The sequence below is a fragment of the Bufo bufo genome, chromosome 5, assembly GCF_905171765.1.
Source record: "Bufo bufo chromosome 5, aBufBuf1.1, whole genome shotgun sequence".
In the NCBI taxonomy this organism is placed as follows: domain Eukaryota; kingdom Metazoa; phylum Chordata; class Amphibia; order Anura; family Bufonidae; genus Bufo; species Bufo bufo.
The window spans coordinates 512,730,425-512,749,093 of NC_053393.1; the positions used below are offsets into that span (position 1 = coordinate 512,730,425).

The 18,669-nt window shown below is 44.5% G+C and overlaps 1 protein-coding gene across 1 annotated transcript in view; it reads left to right on the plus strand.

Annotated features, from left to right (window-relative positions):
• DNAJC1 (DnaJ heat shock protein family (Hsp40) member C1) overlaps positions 1–18,381 on the plus strand; it is a 122,735-nt gene extending 104,354 nt beyond the window's left edge. Inside the window, exons 10-12 of the mRNA XM_040434432.1 lie at positions 8,444–8,492; positions 9,090–9,505; positions 18,166–18,381. Coding sequence (XP_040290366.1) covers positions 8,444–8,492; positions 9,090–9,505; positions 18,166–18,234 — 534 coding nt within the window. The 3' untranslated portion in view covers positions 18,235–18,381. The remainder of the gene's footprint in view (positions 1–8,443; positions 8,493–9,089; positions 9,506–18,165) is intronic.
• Positions 18,382–18,669: the final 288 nt, after the last annotated feature.

Here is an 18,669-nt window from a genome sequence, read left to right on the forward strand (position 1 = left end):
GCAAAACATTGTAATGCGTTTTACACTCGCGTGAGAAAAATCGCACATGTTTGGTACCCGAACTTCTTCACAGAAGTTCGGGCTTGGGATCGGTGTTCTGTAGATATTATTTTCCCTTATAACATGGTTATAAGGGAAAATAATAGCATCCTGAATACAGAATGCATAGTAAAACAGCGCTGGTAAAAGATCATGTGATGACCGGAGTGACGTCATCACAGGTCCTTGAACTATAATTAATGCTCACCACAGGTCCTATTCAGTAAAGGGAACAGAAGGAGATGCCGGGCTACGCGATCAAGTGGATTAAGGTGAGTTAAATGATTTTTTTATTTTTTTTTAACCCCTCCAGCGCTATTGTACTATGCTTTTTGTCTTCAGAATGCTATTATTTTCCCTTATAATCATGTTATAAGGGAAAATAATAATGATCGGGTCTCCATCCCGATCGTCTCCTAGCAACCGTGCGTGAAAATCGCACCGCATCCGCACTTGCTTGCGGACGCTTGCGATTTTCACGCAACCCCATTAATTTCTATGGGGCCTGCGTTACGTGAAAAACGCACAAAGAGGAGCATGCTGTGATTTTCACGCAACGCAAAAGTGATGCGTCAAAATCACCGCTCGTGTGCACAGCCCCATAGAAATGAATGGGTCGGTATTCAGTGCGGGTGCAATGCGTTCACCTCCCGCATCGCATCCGCGCGGAATACTCGCTCGTGTGAAAGGGGCCTAAGGCATATCGGTACACCAAAGACTTTTTCTAAAGTGCGGGTGCCACAGAAAGGGCTCTGAGTGCCGCCTCTGGCACCCATGCCATAGGATCACCACCACTGCTATCGGGGGTAATCTAGAAGTTTAACCCCATAAGGACCCGCGCCGTACATGTACGGCGCTGGTGGACGTGACTTAAAGGGAACCTGTTACCAGGATTTTGTGTATAGAGCTGAGGACATGGGTTGCTAGATGGCCGCTAGCACATCCGCAATATCCAGTCCCCATAGCTCTGTGGGCTTTTATTGTGTAAAAAAACTAAACGATTTGATACATATGCAAATTCACCTGAGATGAGTCCTGTACGTGAGAGGAGTCAGGGACAGGACTCATCTCAGGTGAATTTGCATATGTATCAAATCGTTTAGTTTTTTTACACAATAAAAGCACACAGAGCTATGGGGACTGGGTATTGCGGATGTGCTAGCGGCCATCTAGCAACCCATGTCCCCAGCTCTATACACAAAATCCCGGTGACCGGTTCCCTTTAAGGACCAGCGTCGTACATGTACGGCGGTCTGATCGGGCGGGTGCAGGAGCTGCGCCCGGCCCGATCAGCAGCAGGGGTCCGGCAGTCACGGATAGCTGGACCCCTGCTGTATGCGGTGGCCAGGTGCCGGGTGGCCATTGGGTCCTTGCGCTGCTGTGACGGAGACCCGATGGCAGGGAAGGCAGCCCGATGCCTTCCTTAGGCATCGAGGCTGCCTTCCGTGACAGCCTGTGAGATCCAGACCCCTGGATCTCACAGGAAGCATGCTGTCACCTTACATCACTAAAAGTGCAACACTAAGCAATCAAAAAGGTGTATGCCCCCCAAAATAGTACCAATCTAACCGTCACCACATCCCGCAAAAACTGAGCCCCTACCTAAGACAATTACCCAAAAAATGATATTGTGTAAAACTTAAATAAATAAAGAAAAAATGTATACATATTGGGTATTGCCACGTCCGTAATGACCTGCTCTATAAAAATATCACATGGCCTAACCCTCAGGTGAACACCGTAAAAAAAAAAATCATAAACTGTCAAAAAAAACATTTTTTTTGGTCACCTTAAATCACAAAAAGTGTAATACCAAGCGATCAAAAAGTCATACGCACCCCAAAGTCATACCAATCAAACCGTCATCTCATACCGCAAAAAATTAGATCCCTACCTAAGATAGTCGCCCAAAAAATAAAAAACACTATGGCTCTCAGAATATGGAGACACTAAAACATGATTTTTTTTTTAAATGCTTTATTATGTAAAACTAAAACAACCCAAAAAAGTTGTCATATTTGGTATTGTCACGTCCGTAACATGCTCTATAAAAAATACCACATGATCTAACCTGTCAGATAAACATTGTAAATACCAAAAAAAAAAAGTGCCTAAACAGCTATTTTTTGTTGCCTTGCCTCACAAAAAGTGTAATATAGAGCAACCAAAAATCATATGTACCCTAAAATAGTACCAACATAACTGCCACCTTAGGCCTCATGCACACGACCGTGCCGTTTTTTTGCGGTCTGCAAACCGCGGATCCGCAAAAAAACGGAAGCCGCCTGTGTGCCTTCCGCAATTTGCGGAACAGTACGGGCGGCCCATTGTAGACATGCCTATTCTTGTCCGCAAAACGGACAAGAATAGGACATGCTATATTTTTTTTTGCGGGGCCTCGGAACGGAGCAACGGATGCGAACAGCACACAGAGTACTGTCCACATATTTTGCGGCCCCGTTGAAGTGAATGGGTCCGCACCCGAGCCACAAAAATGGCGGCTCGGATGCGGACCCAAACAACGCTCGGCCTTATCCCGTAGTTTCCAAAATGGTCATTTTTTGGGAGTTTCTACTCTAGGGGTGCATCAGGGGGTCTTCAAATGTGACATGGCAACTTAAAATTATCCCAATGAAATCTGCCCTCCAAAAACCATATGCCTTTCCTTCTGCACCCTGCCGTGTGCCCGTACAGCAGTTTACGACCACATATGGGGTGTTTTTGTAAACTACAAAATCAGGGCAATAAATATTGTGTTTTGTTTGGCTGTTAACCCTTGCTTTGTTACTGGAAAAAAACTATTAAAATGGAAAATCTGCCAAAAAGTGAAATTCTGAAATTTTATCTACATTTTCCTTTAAAACCTAAAGGGTTAGGAAAGTTTGTAAAATCCGTTTTGAATACCTTGAGGGGTGTAGTTTCTAAATTGGGGCCATTTTATGGGTGGTTTCTATTATGTAAGCCTCACAAAGTGACTTCAGACCTGAACTGGTCCTTAAAAGTGGCTTTCGGAAATTTTCTGTAAAATTTCAAGATTTGCTTCTAAACTTCTAAGCCTTCTAACGTCCCAAAAAAAGAAAATTTAATTTACAAAATGATCCAAACATGAAGTAGACATATGGGGAATGTAAAGCAATAACTACACTGAACAAAAATATAAACGCAATACTTTCGGTTTTGCTCCCATTTTGCATGAGCTGAACTCAAAGATCTGAAACATTTTCTACGTACACAAAAGACCCATTACGCTTCATGCAGGCGATCGTTCCATTTTTTACGGTCCGCAAATTGCTGATCCGCAAAACGCGGAAGCTGCCCGTGTGCCTTCCGCAATTTGCAGAACGGAACAGGCGGCCCATTGTAGAAATGCCTATTCTTGTCCGCAAAACGGACAAGAATAGGACATGTTATATTTTTGCATCTTTTGCGGCCCTGTTGAAGTGAATGGGTCCGCACCCAAGCCGCAAAAACTGCGGCTCGGATGCAGACCAGAACAACTGTTGTGTGCATGAGGCCTTACTCTCAAATATTGTTCACAAATCTGTCTTAGGCTACATTCACACGTCAGTATTTTTCTATAATCCGATTTTCTGTCCGTTTTTTGCGGATCCGTTGTTCCTGAAAATGTTTCCGTATGTCATCCGTTTTTTGCGGATCCGCAAAAAACGGAAGCATGTATAAATTTCAATAAGCAAATAAAGTTGTTTGGATTTCTTGAAAAAAAAAAAATAATAATAAATTTAAATGTAATTTCCAGGAACGGATTCGGTATAAAACGGATGACATACGGAATGACATCCGTATGTCTTCCTTTTTTTGCGGATCCATTGATTTTGTATTGTACCAGGATCCGATTTTTCAGGAAAAGAATAGGACATGTTTTATATTTAAACGGACATGCGGAACGGAACAACGGAAACGGACAGCACACATTGTGCTGTCCGTTTTTTTCCAGGACCCATTCAAAATGAATGGGTCCAGATCTGTTCCAGAAAAAACGGAACAGATCAGGAAAGAAAAAACGGACGTGTGAATGGACCCTAAATCTGTGTTAGTGTGCACTTCTCCTTTGCCGAGATAATCCATCCCACCTCACAGGTGTGGAATATCAAGGTGCTGATTAGACAGCATGAATATTGCACAGGTGTGCCTTAGACTGCCCACAATAAAAGTCCACTCTCAAATGTGCACAGTTTTGCCTTACTGGGGAAGGGGTCAGAAAACCAGTCAGTATCTGGTCATGCAGTCCAACACATCTCCGTCGCATAGAGTTGATCAGGTTGTTGATTGTGGCCTGTGATATGTTGGTCCGCTCCTCTTCAATATCTGTGCGAAGTTGCAGAATATTGTCAGGAACTGGAACACGCTGTCAAATACGCCGATCCAGAGCATCCCAAACATGCTCAATGGGTGACATGTCCGGTGAGTATGCCGGCCATGCAAGAACTGGGATGTTTTCAGCTTCCAGGAATTGTGTACAGATCCTTGCAATACGGGGCCGTGCATTATCATGCTGCAACATGAGGGGATGGTCGTGGATGAATGGCACAACAATGGGCCTCAGGATCTCATCACGGTATCTCTGTGCATTCAAAATGCCATCACTAAAATGCACCTGTGTTCGTTGTCCATAACATACTCCTGCCCATACCATAACCCCACCACCATCATGGGCCACTCGATCCACAACGTTGATGTCAGCAAACCGCTCACCCACACGATGCCACACACAATGTCTGCCATCTGCCCTGAACAGTGAAAATCGGGACTCATCCATGAACAAAACGCCTCTCCAACATGCCAGACGCCATTTGCCCACTCAAGTCTGTTAAGACGACGAACTGCAGTCAGATCCAGACCCCGATGAGGACGACGAGCATGCAGATGAGCTTCCCAGAAATTCTTTGGTTATGCAAACCGATTGTTGCTGCAGCTGTCCGGGTGGCTGGTCTCAGACGATAATGGAGGTGAACATGCTGGATGTGAAGGTCCTGGGTTACACGTGGTCTGCGGTTGTGAGGCCGGTTGGATGTACTGCCAAATTCTCTGAAAAGCCTTTGGAGACGGCTTATGGTAGAGAAATGAACATTCATTGCACAGGCAACAGTTCTGCTAGACATTCCTGCAGTCAGCATGCCAATTGCACGCTCCCTCAAACGTTACGACATCTGTGGCATTGTGCTGTGTGATCAAACTGCACATTTCAGAGTGGTCTTTTATTGTGGGCAGTCTAAAGCACACCTGTGCAATATTCATGCAGTCTAATCAGCACCTTGATATGCCACACCTGTGAGGTGGGATGGTTTATCTCGGCAAAGGAGAAGTGCACACTAACACAGATTTAGGCCTCATGCAATTTGGTGAACGGCGCGGACAGCCATTAATATAACTGCCTATTCTTGTCCGCAAAACGGACAAGAATAGAACAGGTTATTTATATATTTTTTTTCATTGAAGTGAATGGGTCTGCATCCAAGCCACAAATACTGCGGCTCAGATGCGGACCAAAACAACGGTCGTGTGCATGAGGCCTTAGACAGATTTGTGAACAATATTTGAGAGTAATGGGTCTTTTGTGTATGTAGAAAATGTTCAGCTCATGCAAAATGGGAGCAAAACCGAAAGTGTTGCGTTTTATATTTTTGTTCAGTGTATTTTAGGAGGTATCACTATCTGTTTTAAAAGTGGAGAAATTGAAAGTTTGAAAATTGTGAATTTTTCCAAGTTTTTAGTAAATTTGGTATTTGTTTTATAAATAAACATGAAATATTTTGACTCAAATTTACTACTGTCATGAAGTACAATATGTGACGACAAAACAATCTCAGAATAGCTTGGATAAGTAAAAGCCTTTGAAAAGTTATTACCACATAAAGTGACACATGTCAGATTTGAAAAAAAAATGGCCTGGTCCTTGAGGTGAAAAATGGCAGGGTCCTGAAGGGGTTAAACTCCTGCCCTAAACAATAATTGGATGCATCCACACCTGTGAGTGTTGTCATGAGGCATGTCCAAGGCGGACAGCCTTACGCCTCTGGATGATCGGAGGAAGAGGGCAGCTGTCGGCTATGGCCGAACTATGTGCTGCAGAAGATGATTGAGCGTGCGTGTCAGTCCTTTACTGGTAAAGGTGTTTGGCAGACTCTCATAATTACCTGTGGGGACTCGCTCTGGTAGACAGGATTAGCGGACGCAGTATAGAGGCAACAACAAGTTCTTTGGATCAAACAGTTCAGTGTTTTATTCACACTTTAGGCAAGTGACAAAGCAAGCAGTCATATTCAAACAAAAAGTCACCTTGCGGTGTTGGTGGTAATTCGCACCATGCAGCAATTCTGCCTCAGAGTCCTTGCTGATAGCAGCACCAACCTGTTTTCATGCAAAACAGGTAGCAAGCCTTCATCCAGACACAAGGCTCCCAGATCCCAACAAAGAGACCTGGCTTCTGAGCCCAGCTGCCTATTGAAGGACAACCAGGTGCTGCCAAAACCCAGACCGGGATTTAAAATCCGGTCTGGTATTTTACCTCACCTGGCTGTAAATCAGCCCAGCAGCACATGCTGGGAGGAAAATACCAGTTTTCCCAGACCAAACCTCATACTGTCACATACCCCACTTAAAATATCCTTTTAAGTGTCAAATAAGAAAATGTAGGGTCATTGTATATGAACAGGATGTAAATGCTACTGCAATAGCACATAATTAAAAAAAATGTGGCCACCCCTGTCTACAGGTTGAATATGGTATTGCAACTCAACCAGACAGTCCATGGACAGGCATTATGCTCTTTCTGGAAGAAAGCAGCCATGTTTTTTAGTGCCGTACAACACTTTAATACATGGGGGGTACGTTTCGGAAAGGTAACTTCACAGCCTCATGGCAGTAGTAAAATTGAACCATCTTTCCTGGTGCTAATCAATAACACCCAACCGACTCCACCCCAATCACTTTCTCTTACTTATTTGGTCCCTGACATTGTTGGTAGTCCAACACAAGCCATGTGGACGGAGCCTGTACTTGCCCCTATATAAATATATTTTTGGGGTCCATTCTCCTTTCAGTCCTGATCAAATTCAAGTGAACTGAATGAGAAAAGCAAAGCGGCAGCGAGAGCCATTTGTTCTCTCGAGGGGCCTCGCAGCAGATGTAGGTAAACTCTTGTTTTAGGTTTGACCGCCAGGCGCTTAATATTGTGAGGTTATCCGTCAAGAGGGAGGATTTCTCTCTTATCCCCCAATTAATATTATGATTTGCCGTTGACACGCGTTATTATTTTTTCCTGCCGGCTGGTGGAAACAAGGCATGAGCTGCTTTAACACAGTTATTTGTCTTCACAAGAATCCGCTGACCCTTGGGTTTTCACATCTGCCCGCCCTTCTTCACTACAATGGGCCTGGCAGGCAGCCAGCACTAATGTGACTAATGAAACAGAGTTAACCCCCAACACTGCCCAATTCTAGCTTCTACCAGGGAATCAAAGTCTTAAGAAACTCTGATGTTACCCTATAAAGTCATCCTGCACGTTCAGATATGAACCTGACTGCCAGGGAGGTGAAGATGGTGGCAGCGATCTGTGGATTTCTGGGTATTCATTTCTAGGTTTTTATTCTTCCTGAAGCCCTGCCCTCTCCCAACCATAATAATAATCCAGCAATGAGTCCCTGTCGCCATCTTCATCTCCTTGGTACAAAAGTGCTTCCTGCACCACTTCTCATCCTCTCATGATGGTTGTGGAGATCCGGCTTTACAATCCTTGAGCTGCGCCCCTTGTTTTAATAGTATCCCTAACAAATATAGGTACTAGCTGATTTACAACATGGCTGAAAAAAATAGTTTAAAGGGAATTTTGCCACTGATATAAATGTATCCCGCCAAACAGATATAGCTGTTATATCACTTTTCCCAAATACCACCATTTATCAAAACTGTCTTATTCTAAAGACCTTAGTCTACCATTGCACCCTGTGGCAAATCCGTTTCGGTTTCCAGTTACTTCCAGCATTGGAGCCTTGTAATGTAGGATGTACGAGCGTCATTGGTAAGAACAGGGGGCATGGTTTGTGTCACATGTCCTGCTGATGTCACATGTCGCTGCTCTAAGGCATGATGGGACAGGAAGTAGGAGTCAAGCATGGGGGATAAGAGAAAACTGCAAATGAGGTAAATTTAAAAAAAAAAAATTTAAAGGAAAGGAAGCTAGAGTAATCGAAGAAAATAAACTTTAGTGTGAAAAGTAGTTTATTGCACATAGCATCCCCTTGAATGTTCCTCACACATTGATGAAGATATTGTTTCGGAGTGAATTCATAAAAACCTGCATGGGAACGTTTTTTTGTATACTGTCGACCTTCACAGAATATGTTATCTATAGATAATCAATATAATAATCGCTTATGTTTTGTAGGTAACAACAAAGGCAAAGCTGGCGAAGGATTGTGTTTCCCATGCTCCAGGTGCGTATGAGTTGTAGACAGTCGTTTACTGAGAAAATATCTGGGGCTGTATGGAAAATATAGGAAGACATTAAAATTCTTTCCAGCTTATCCAGAGTCTGGGGCGTTAAATGCTGCTCATTCTCTACGTGGTGAATTTGGGATTTTACGTACATCGCAAAATGAATGCGCAAGCGAGCCATTCTCTGAATCTCCATCGCCATCTCTACATGTCATTCATGTCGTTTTCTCCTTGCAGTTTTCCTGAATTTGCTGCACACACTGCAGGTGGACAAGATAAGAGCAAGATGTTAAAGTTGCAGTATGGTTCATTTTAGTGAGAAAATAGCCTAAACGGTTTCATCTTGGGAGGAAAGCGTCATCGTTTTCCATTGTCCAAATGGTTTATTATATTAAGCCTTTAATTTGACGTATTCTAGATTATCAAGATGGCAAACCTTGAAAACGGCCGACCAAATAAAAATACCAACTTAACACGTGCTCCAATGCCTCGTGTGTCGTAGCGGTTTATTTCTGCACAGTCATCTGCTTCTGATTATTTTGTAGTTCTGCCCTAGAAACAAGAACGGGATAATTAGAATTTTGCTCTTTTTGTAGGCACCATCAGATTATCTGATTTAAAATGCACAGCAAAGGCGAATGTGACTTTACCTGACAGCCTAATCACTCAGCGGGAGGAAGATGATCCTGATTGTCAGGGTGAGGCCCCAGTGACAGCAGCACGAGCCCGCAAAAGGAAGGGTATGAAAACAATCGACCCTGCCTTGGCAGCCAAAGAAGAGGCTGAGGAAAGGATGAGAAGCAGGCGCCAAAGAGACTTTGATACAGAGCAGGAGGCCGAAATGGTGGGAGACAGTGATGATGAGGGCAGAAAGAAGGAGCAAAGCCGAGTATTAGAAGACATATGGACTCAGAACCAACAGAAGCTCCTGGAGCTGGCTCTGCAGCAGTATACAAAGGGGACAGCGGAACGATGGGATAAAATAGCCAAGTGTGTCCCGGGGAAATCTAAGGTAACAATGACATATGTTTTACAAAGCCGCTGCTGGGCCATCTCTGGGGAGGGAAATGTTTTTTGTGAAGGTTCCAATAATAGATTTCATCAAATGTGCCAGAAAGTATAGCGCAGCATGCAACAAGATAAATTACCGTGAAATGACAGACACATGTCGGAATTTCAGCTGAAGTCATTATAGTCATTGGAATCCATTGCCATCCATCATGCTTTCCTATAATTTTTGTTCTTCTGTTCCTGTGATGTAAATCCAGCCTGAAGTAGGGCTGCAGCAATTGATTATTTTAGTAATCAAGTATTTTACTGAATTATCCAACGATCAATCAAGTACTCTAATAAGAAGAGTGCCATCAGCTCCCACATGCCATCAGTTGTTCCCTTCCAGTGCCATCAAACCCCCTCCAATGCCATCAGTTCCTCCAGCAGTGCCATCAGCTCCCCCCCCCCCCCCCTCAATGCCATCAGTTCCCCCTTTAATGCCACCAGCTACACCTAGTCCAGTGAAATAGTCGTTATGTCACTGGCCTGTGGGAAGTAGCAAGAAGGCCGTGGCGCTACTGCGAGCACCACGACCATCTCAAACAGCTGATTGGCTGATCGTCAGTAAGAAAAAGGTGTAAAACCCTCTTTGTTATGAAGTCTAGATTTAGTAAGTTATATGCCAGCTCCTAGCTTTCAGTTTCTGTTGCATGGAGGACCAGAGATGTGCCTATTTTACTGCATCTGCCTCTCAATAAATTATTTGCATCTCACTCTGGCACACAGGGGATGAAGACTGGCATAGGGATGCCAATCCTGATAAATCTTCCCCTTTCCACCTGAAGAACATAGTACGTTATTGAATTATGTAAATTTTAAGAAATTTGCTTAAAAGGAGAATGTAAAGAGGTATATTAATTTCCCGTGGAGCATTGCCATTAAGTATCCACACAGGACTGGTCTCTTTAAGGAGCACCCTGCCTAGGTCGCATTCAAGGCATTGCACTCAGCCAGCCAGAATCCTACTCTGTACTGACGAGTGGCAAGAACCCAAAACAGCTGTCTATGGATGGATATTTGGCTTGGAATTTTCCCTTGTCATATTACAAGTCTTGTTAAAAAGTCAGATTTTGACTCATAGGGACCCACTACCACAAGGTGGCGCTAGTGAGATTTATTTCTTGGGCAATACCTCTTTGCATTTTCCTTTTTCATGGAGCATTGCCAATAAGTCTTCATACAAGACTGGTATCTTTAAAAAGATCTAGCGCCCTACCTAGGCCTAAAAGGAGGAAGTTGCATGAAAAAAGAATATCCATTACTTACCTGTTAAATATCCCAATGCACTGGTGCTCACTGACTTCATATAGATCATTCACATAACAGATGCAGCCATCACTGGTCTCAGGATGCCGTACAATCACTGAGGGGCTGGGTCAAGTCCTTGGAGCACCAGTTTATCAATACCCCTCTGCTTGAGACTCTTCCTCCCCTAAATTGGCAGGGCCAGACAACTTGCCTTGGCCAGCCAGTCTTACAACTGTACCATTGGTCAAGCAGAGTCTTCGTCCTAAGCCCCTGCCTCCACTGCCTGGTCACATATGCAGTAGGTATCTGCACTGCCTAGGAAGTATCATAAGACCCTCTGTGCATGTGTCGATATGCGGACCAGTGGCACAAGTGCAGGAACACAGGGCTAGATGAGACGTCTGGCCCTGTCAGTGGGGAGGCAGAAGTGTCTTCAGCAGTGGAAGTGTTGAGCCAGCCCCGATGTGCTCCAGAGGCCTAATTTGCCTTTTACAAGAAACTGATTTGTCTCCTGAATGGCGATATAAGGTATCGTTGGAATCGCAGTCAACCCCACCAGGCAGTATGCCTGTTTTAATGGGACGTCTTTATCTGGTGATAACATTTTTCACCTATTTTTACTGTAAGTCTCGGTTGTTCCAGCAGAGGTGGTATCATAGATGTTTTATGAAGCCCTGGGGATGCTGACACCCGACCAGCACCGGCGTGAGCAGATGACATGTAGTTCATCAGATGTGATGGACACATGTGCCAGATTATTACCTAACAATGTCCCATTCTTCCTGAAGGAGCGGCCCCAGGCTGATATTACTCATTGGCTTCATCCAATATTAAAAAAACACAAAGGTTTCGGTGACCAACAAGAGGCCACCATGAAAGCCATTAGAGCCCACGGCAGAGCCTTTGATCTCAAGTAGAGTCAAGTGTGTTTTCTTTCTTTTCCTTTGATTTCGGCTTATAGACTACACTCCAAGAGTGGTGGGTCTTATTTGACAGACGTCCATATTTGCTCCTTGTAAGCAGTTTTCAGAATTTCTCATTTCTCTTCCTGCGCTCTCTGTTCCTTATAATGACTGTGGCCATGGTTACCAACACGCACGCCCCACCACAATGGAAGGCGCTCCAGCACCTGCCCTATTAAGGAGGACACAAGTATTCAAATTACAAACCCCTTTCATGGTTGTGATGAACTGGATAGAATTCCCTCTATCGTATTAAAGGGGAATCTGTCTAATCTAAAATACACAGTGACGTGGTCCAAAGCAGGACCCTGATAGTTATAGTACAAACCGCTGTCAAGTATAGTAAACAGTTAATGGGACAGGAGGGTAAAGGGGTAGTATAGTGCAAATACAGGGCAGTTTCTAGGGAAATTTACCAACAGGGCGAACATCAAAAAAGCCCTCCCCAATATTGTGGCTGGATCTCTGCCGTTACCCCATTGTAGTTGATGGGGGCGGCGGGCATTCAGTCTGCATCCAGCAGTGCCGCATCCAGTGAATTCCGGCAGGCTGTTCTCTGCTGGAACAGCCTGCCAGAATCACTAACGCAGTTGTGAAAGTAGCCTAATACAGCCCCACATACCTCTTACATCCAGTGACGCCTCCTTTTGATGTAGATGTTCTTTTTTTATCTTCTCCATTCAGACCAGACCGCCATGATGATTTCTTTCAGCCATCTCTTCTCTCTGCAGAGTTTGACAGGCATCTTAGTTTCCTACCTTTCCATCATCCTCCCACCTTCTCAACATTCCATCATGCACCACCAAAACTATACTGCATAAACTGATAAACCCCCGGAAAATACTAGTTACACACAGATAGCGCCCCTTCAATAATTATTGGAAGACGATGCTCTAAAAAATAACTGCGCCCAGCAAATAGTGTCCCTGACACTAATAGTGTAACCATAATGTCCCCAAAAAATAACTGTGCTAAACTGATACGGGGCCTGGGCACCCCCACAGTAATAGTGCTCCCCAAAATCCCAACAATAGTAATAATTCTGTGCCAGAGTGTACTTGGTAGTAATAGTGCTCCTACAGTGCACCCAACAGTAATTGTGTCCCAGAAGTGATAATGCTCCCATAGTCCCCCAGTTGTAATAAAGCCCACCATAATGCCCCTGGTAGTAATAATTCTCTTTATAATGTATGACAGTATAAAAATGCCCCCTTATAATGTGCGCCAGTAAAAAAAAAAATTAAAAAAAAATCTTAGTACCCCTAGTAGAGCCAATGTCCCCAGAGTGCCCTCATGTGTTCCAATGACCCGTACTGTGTGCCACTAGAAAAAACACTTAGTGCCCCCAGTTGAGCTTAGGTGCCCATAGTGCCCCTATAACTTGTGCCAGTATAAAATACTTCTATATAGTGCCCCAGAAGATGCCCCATAGTGCTCCTCCCCCATCCCCATAGTGTCCTCCATAATGTGCCAGCATAAAATGCCCCTATAGCCTACCCCACATAGATGCCCCCATAATGCTCCTCTCCCCCCTTCCCCATAGTAGCACCAAAATGGGTGCCAGTATTAAATGCCCCTATATAATGCCTCCATAGTGCTCTTCTCTCCCACTTCTCCATAGTGCCCCCCCATAATGCGTGCCCGTAAATAGGGCCCCCAGTAAATGCCCACATAGTGCTCCTTTACCCCCTTCTCCATAGAACCCCCCCATAATGTGCCAGTATATAGGGTCCCCCTAGTGCTCCTCCCACCCCCACTTCATAGAGCCCCCCAATAATGCGTGGCAGTACATAGGTCCCCCAGTAGATGCCCTCATAGTGTTCCTTCCCCTCTTCTCCATAGTGCCCCCCATAATGTGCCAGTATAGTATAGCGTCCCCTCTTCTCCATCATGCCCCCTCATATTGTGCTAGCATATAGGGCCCCCATAGTGCGTCACCTCTTCTCCATAGAGGCCCCCATAGTGCCCCCCTATATTTTTGTAGTATATAGGGCCCCCATAGTGCTTCCCCTCTTCTCCATAGTGGCCCCCATAGTGCTTCCCCTCTTCTCCATAATGCCGTGCCCCCCCATATTGTGGCAGTATATAGTGCCCCCATAGTGCTTCCCCTCTTCTCCATAGTACCCCTCCATATTGTGCCAGTATATAGGGCCCCCACCCCCCTTCTTGCCACAGTATCCTATAAATAATAAAAACAATAAACACATATACTTATCTTATGCTGCTGTCAGTGATGCGATGCAGGCCTCTTCCGGCCTGTGTCCCGCACTGTATGGCTCAGGCGGCGCAATGACGTCATTGCGCCTCCTGCACCAGCCTCTGATAGGCTACAGGCCTAGTGCCTGTAGCCTATCAGAGGAACGGGCAAGGGAGACGCCTCTCCCCTGCTCCTCCGCACCATTCATCTGTATATGTCCTGAGGACGGCGATACAGATGAATATGGAGATGAGCGCTTCCACAATGGAAATGCTCCTCTCCACTCCTGCTGCCTCCAAAAAAAAGGGCCCCCCTCTTCTGTCCTGAGTGATGCGCCACGTGCGGTCGCACCCCTCACCCGGCTGTAGAAACGGCCCTGTGCAAATGGGACAATGAATAAAGATGTAAACTGTCTGTCCCTATTCTTGCCCTAATACAAGCTGCTCTGCCCAGAGATGCACCTTGATGGTAGGTACACTCTGTCCACGTGCCTGGGCTAACCTGTCCTTGAACAACCCTATCACTTCCTGACGTACAGTACAAAGTCCCAACGCGTTTCCCCTTAAGGATAACCTAAAGGTTCATCAGGGGACAAACAATATCAGTCATAATGGTAGGATATACAATAGGGTAACATAGATCAAAAAATCTGGAGCGCCCCAGACCAGCGCGCATCTGTAGGAGGGTAAATAAAGAAAGGCACTTGTAAGGAATATAGACAGACAAGTGCACACTATACCAACAGTCAAACTCACAACTTAATATAGCCAGGATAACAACTTAGCTGATGGAAATGGATGCGGAGATGAATCAAATCCTCACAGATGACTAGCACATGGCTGGGGGGCTCCAGGGGGCCAAAAATGACAGCTCCCTTCCCATCAGCTAAGTTGTTATCCTGACTATATTAAGTTGTGAGTTTGACTGTTGGTATAGTGTGCACTTGTCTGTCTGTCTATATTTACCCTCCTACAGATGCGCGCTGGTCTGGGGACCTCCAGATTTTTTTATTTGTTACCCTATTGTATATCCTACCAATATAACTGATATGGTTTGTCCCCTGATGAACCTTTAGTTATCCGGAAGGGGAAACGCGTTGGAACTTTGTACTGTATGTCAGGAAGTGATAGGGTTGTTCCAGGACAGGTTAGCCCAGGCACGTGGACAGAGTGTACCTACCATCAAGGTGCATCTCTGGGCTGAGCAGCTTGTATTAGGGCAAGAATAGGGACAGACAGTTTACATCCTTATTCATTGTCCCATTTGCACTGTACTACCCCTCCGCTAACCGTCCTCTATTCTCCACAGCCCGCAACATTTTATGCTGTATCAGAATTTGATAGGGCGAGTCAAGGACAGGTGAGCTCAGGTACGTGGACAGAGTACACCTACCATCGAGGTGCATCTCTGGGCTGAGCAGCCTTTACTAGGGTAATAAGAGGGACAGACTGTGTATACCTTGAGGTCTTGTCTTGTCCCTATGTTTTTGTCCTCCTGTCACATTAACGGTTTACTACCCTTGACAGCTGTTTGTACTATAACTATCAGGGTGACCACGTCACTTTGTGTATTTTAATTGTATGTTGAATAAAGGTTACGTTTTAGGAAGTTGCCCTCAGTGACGTTAGTGTTGTAACTGCAACTGTCCTTTCTAATATCCTACAATTCAGTAATTTGGTCACTTGATTAACCCCTTCAGGACCCAGCATTTTTTTTTCACCTTAAGGAAACGCCCTCCTGGGACAACCCATGTCTGTATTCCAAATCAAGGTATAGAAGGGAAGACTATATATAAACTAAACAGACTCGCACTCTCTTTGGACCTATGCCTCCTAATAAATTTCCCAGGGTTTATTTTGGTACCTGTGATTTGAAGGGGCTGGGAGAGTGGGGGACATACATGGCAATGGAGGTGCTGATGGTGCTGGGGGAGTGGGGGGACATACATGGCAATGGTTGGCATGGAGGGGCTGATGGTACTGGGGGACATACATGGCAATGGTTGGCATGGAGGCACTGATGGCGCTGGGGGACTGGGGGGACATACATGGCAATGGTTGGCATGGAGGGGCTGATGGCGCTGGGGGAGTGGGGGGACATACATGGCAATGGTTGGCATGGAGGGGCTGATGGCACTGGGCGAGTGGGGGACATACATGGCAATGCAAGGCTGCACATCTTAAAACATTTTTTTTATTGAAGACACACAAAGTCCAAGACATTTTAAATCAATTGTATACAATTATGTATCCATCTGTGGACCCAAAAATAGGTCCAGCACACAAACCCACACAATTCATAAATAGAATATCCGCATCAAAGTGCCCTTTATATATGGTAAAAAGTATACATGATTATGGCATCAATAAACATATGTGCACCAGATACTTATCTTTTCCGATATTAAGCAGGCATGATTGTGCAGGTAAGAGAGTATCGCCAGACAATGGCTTCCTCAGGGGTTCAAATGTCAGGATGTTATGTCCAATATATATACATAATTATATTTTAATCACAATCAGCGGTGGTTAATTCATAAGTAGGGAATCGCAAATATGGGAGGGAAGCTAGGATGTAGTATTACCTTATACTCCATGGTGCTGGAACCACCGACAAAACAAGCGCAAAATGGAGCCAATCCAGAAGTGCGGCCAGCGTGCATTCCAAAGACCGGAACCAAACCGCCAAGCCAGAACTGCCGATGTGCGCCTGCGCTAGAGCCCCGGGAAATATGTGAAATATATAAAAAATATATATATAAAAAGTAGGAATCAAAATCATTGATCATTTTGCGTTACAAAGATAACAAATAATTTAAAATAAAAGTAGTGGTTTCATTTTAATTATTTGTTATCTTTGTAACGTGATATCTTTGGATTGATTTTGATTCCTACTTATTATTAATTTTTAATATATTTCACATATTTGCATGCATTACGGCATATTTCCCGGGGCTCTATTTTTTAAGATGTGCGGCCTTGGCTTGCGGTATTTCTCTTTTCTTTTTGGGCTATTTGGCTAATATTGATACCGTGGCATGCACTCTGAATTATATTTTAGGTGTGCCCCCGTTTCTTTGGTTTCGGACATAGATGGCAATGAAGGGCATGGAGGGACTGATGGCGCTGGGGGACATCACAATGGATGGCATGGAGAGGCTGATGGCACTGGGGGAGTGGGGGACATACATGGCAATGGAAGGGCTGATGGCACTAGGGAAGTGCGGGACAAGGCATGAAGTCAGTTACAGTCAATGGGCATCCAGCTATGACAGATGCAGCCAGTGAACTCCGGCAGTCTGTTCCCCCACAGACTGACAGAGTTCACAGCATAGCCTTCGATACACATTCTGGCAGAAGAACAACCTGCTGGAGTATACCGTATTGGGTATAGCCGGATACTACCAGCTACTTTATGCTCTCATTGACTATAATGTGGTCCAGGCCATCTGGCCATGTTTCAGCATACATTAATTATTTGCTATACCACTGTAAGAAATAAAAATATTGTTTTGTAAATCAATACGTTATTTTAAGAAGGTTTTTCTTATTAGAGTACTCTATTTAATCGTTGGAATAATCGATGGAATACTTGATTACTAAAATAATCGATAGCTGCCAGCCCTACCTCGGATGCATTACAGCCATTGGAAACCAGCATTAGGGAATTCGTGAAGGCTATCTTATGGAAAAACCTCTTTGTTGCTCTTAGCAACCAGTCACATTTTTTGAAGAGCTCTATAAGAAATAAAAGGTGTCTGTGATTGGTTGCAATGGTCAGACGGTTGTCATGAATCTCGCTCATAGTGTGTTGTTTAGTGCAGTAGAAATGGTTATGTTTTCTCCCCTTTGTGCACTTCGTCAGCGGTCAGGCCTTCTGATAGCGGGTAGATGCCCTCACTCTTCTGACCCTTTTAGTGCAGTCACATTTCTTGATAAGTCATATCATTTTTCTGCATCTTTTTCCCACAAATTGCCTTTGTTAGAACTGAAGACAGTCTGAGATACAGGGACTTCTCAAAACTCGCACTCATAGGAGGGTCAGCTCAATGTGCTGTACCCAGAGCTCAGTCACACAGTGGAGCCGGTGTCGGGGGTCTTCAGATACCACCTCGCCGTGCATGGTTCTTTAGCTTCTCATGTGTAGTTTGGAGCAGATTACTCTGCTGGTGGTTACGATAAGCTGTAATGGTTGTGTCTTCTTCCCCTGCAGGAGGACTGTATATGTAGGTATAAGATGCTGGTAGAACTGATACAGAAGAGGAAACAAGCAAAGAGCTAAGTCAGGACGATGGAGGTGGCATGGAGAAGATGGACGTTCAAGACCTCAGTATTCTCTTTGACTTTCTACGTGCCTTAGTATTAAATATATGAATTTTAAAGCCTCTTTATGTGCGTAATAATTAAAACATATTTTTTATATCATAAACTGTTTACTGTTTTGTTTTTTTCCCCCCTCCTTTTTAATATTTGTACAACATGGAAAAGAATAAAAGTGGCCGTCCCTTTTTGTTAGAAGAGTCCCCCGATGGTACTTTGGTCACATGAGTGTTCTGCAGCTGTGACCTCCAGCCATTGGCTGTGATCTAAGGAACCTGCCGATAAGTGTTGAATTCTCCTGCAGCGCCTCCACAGGAATAATGAAGCATTACACAATTTTTATTAAAACCAAGGGGCTTTCATAAGGGTACATTCACACGACCGTGTGTAACCCTTT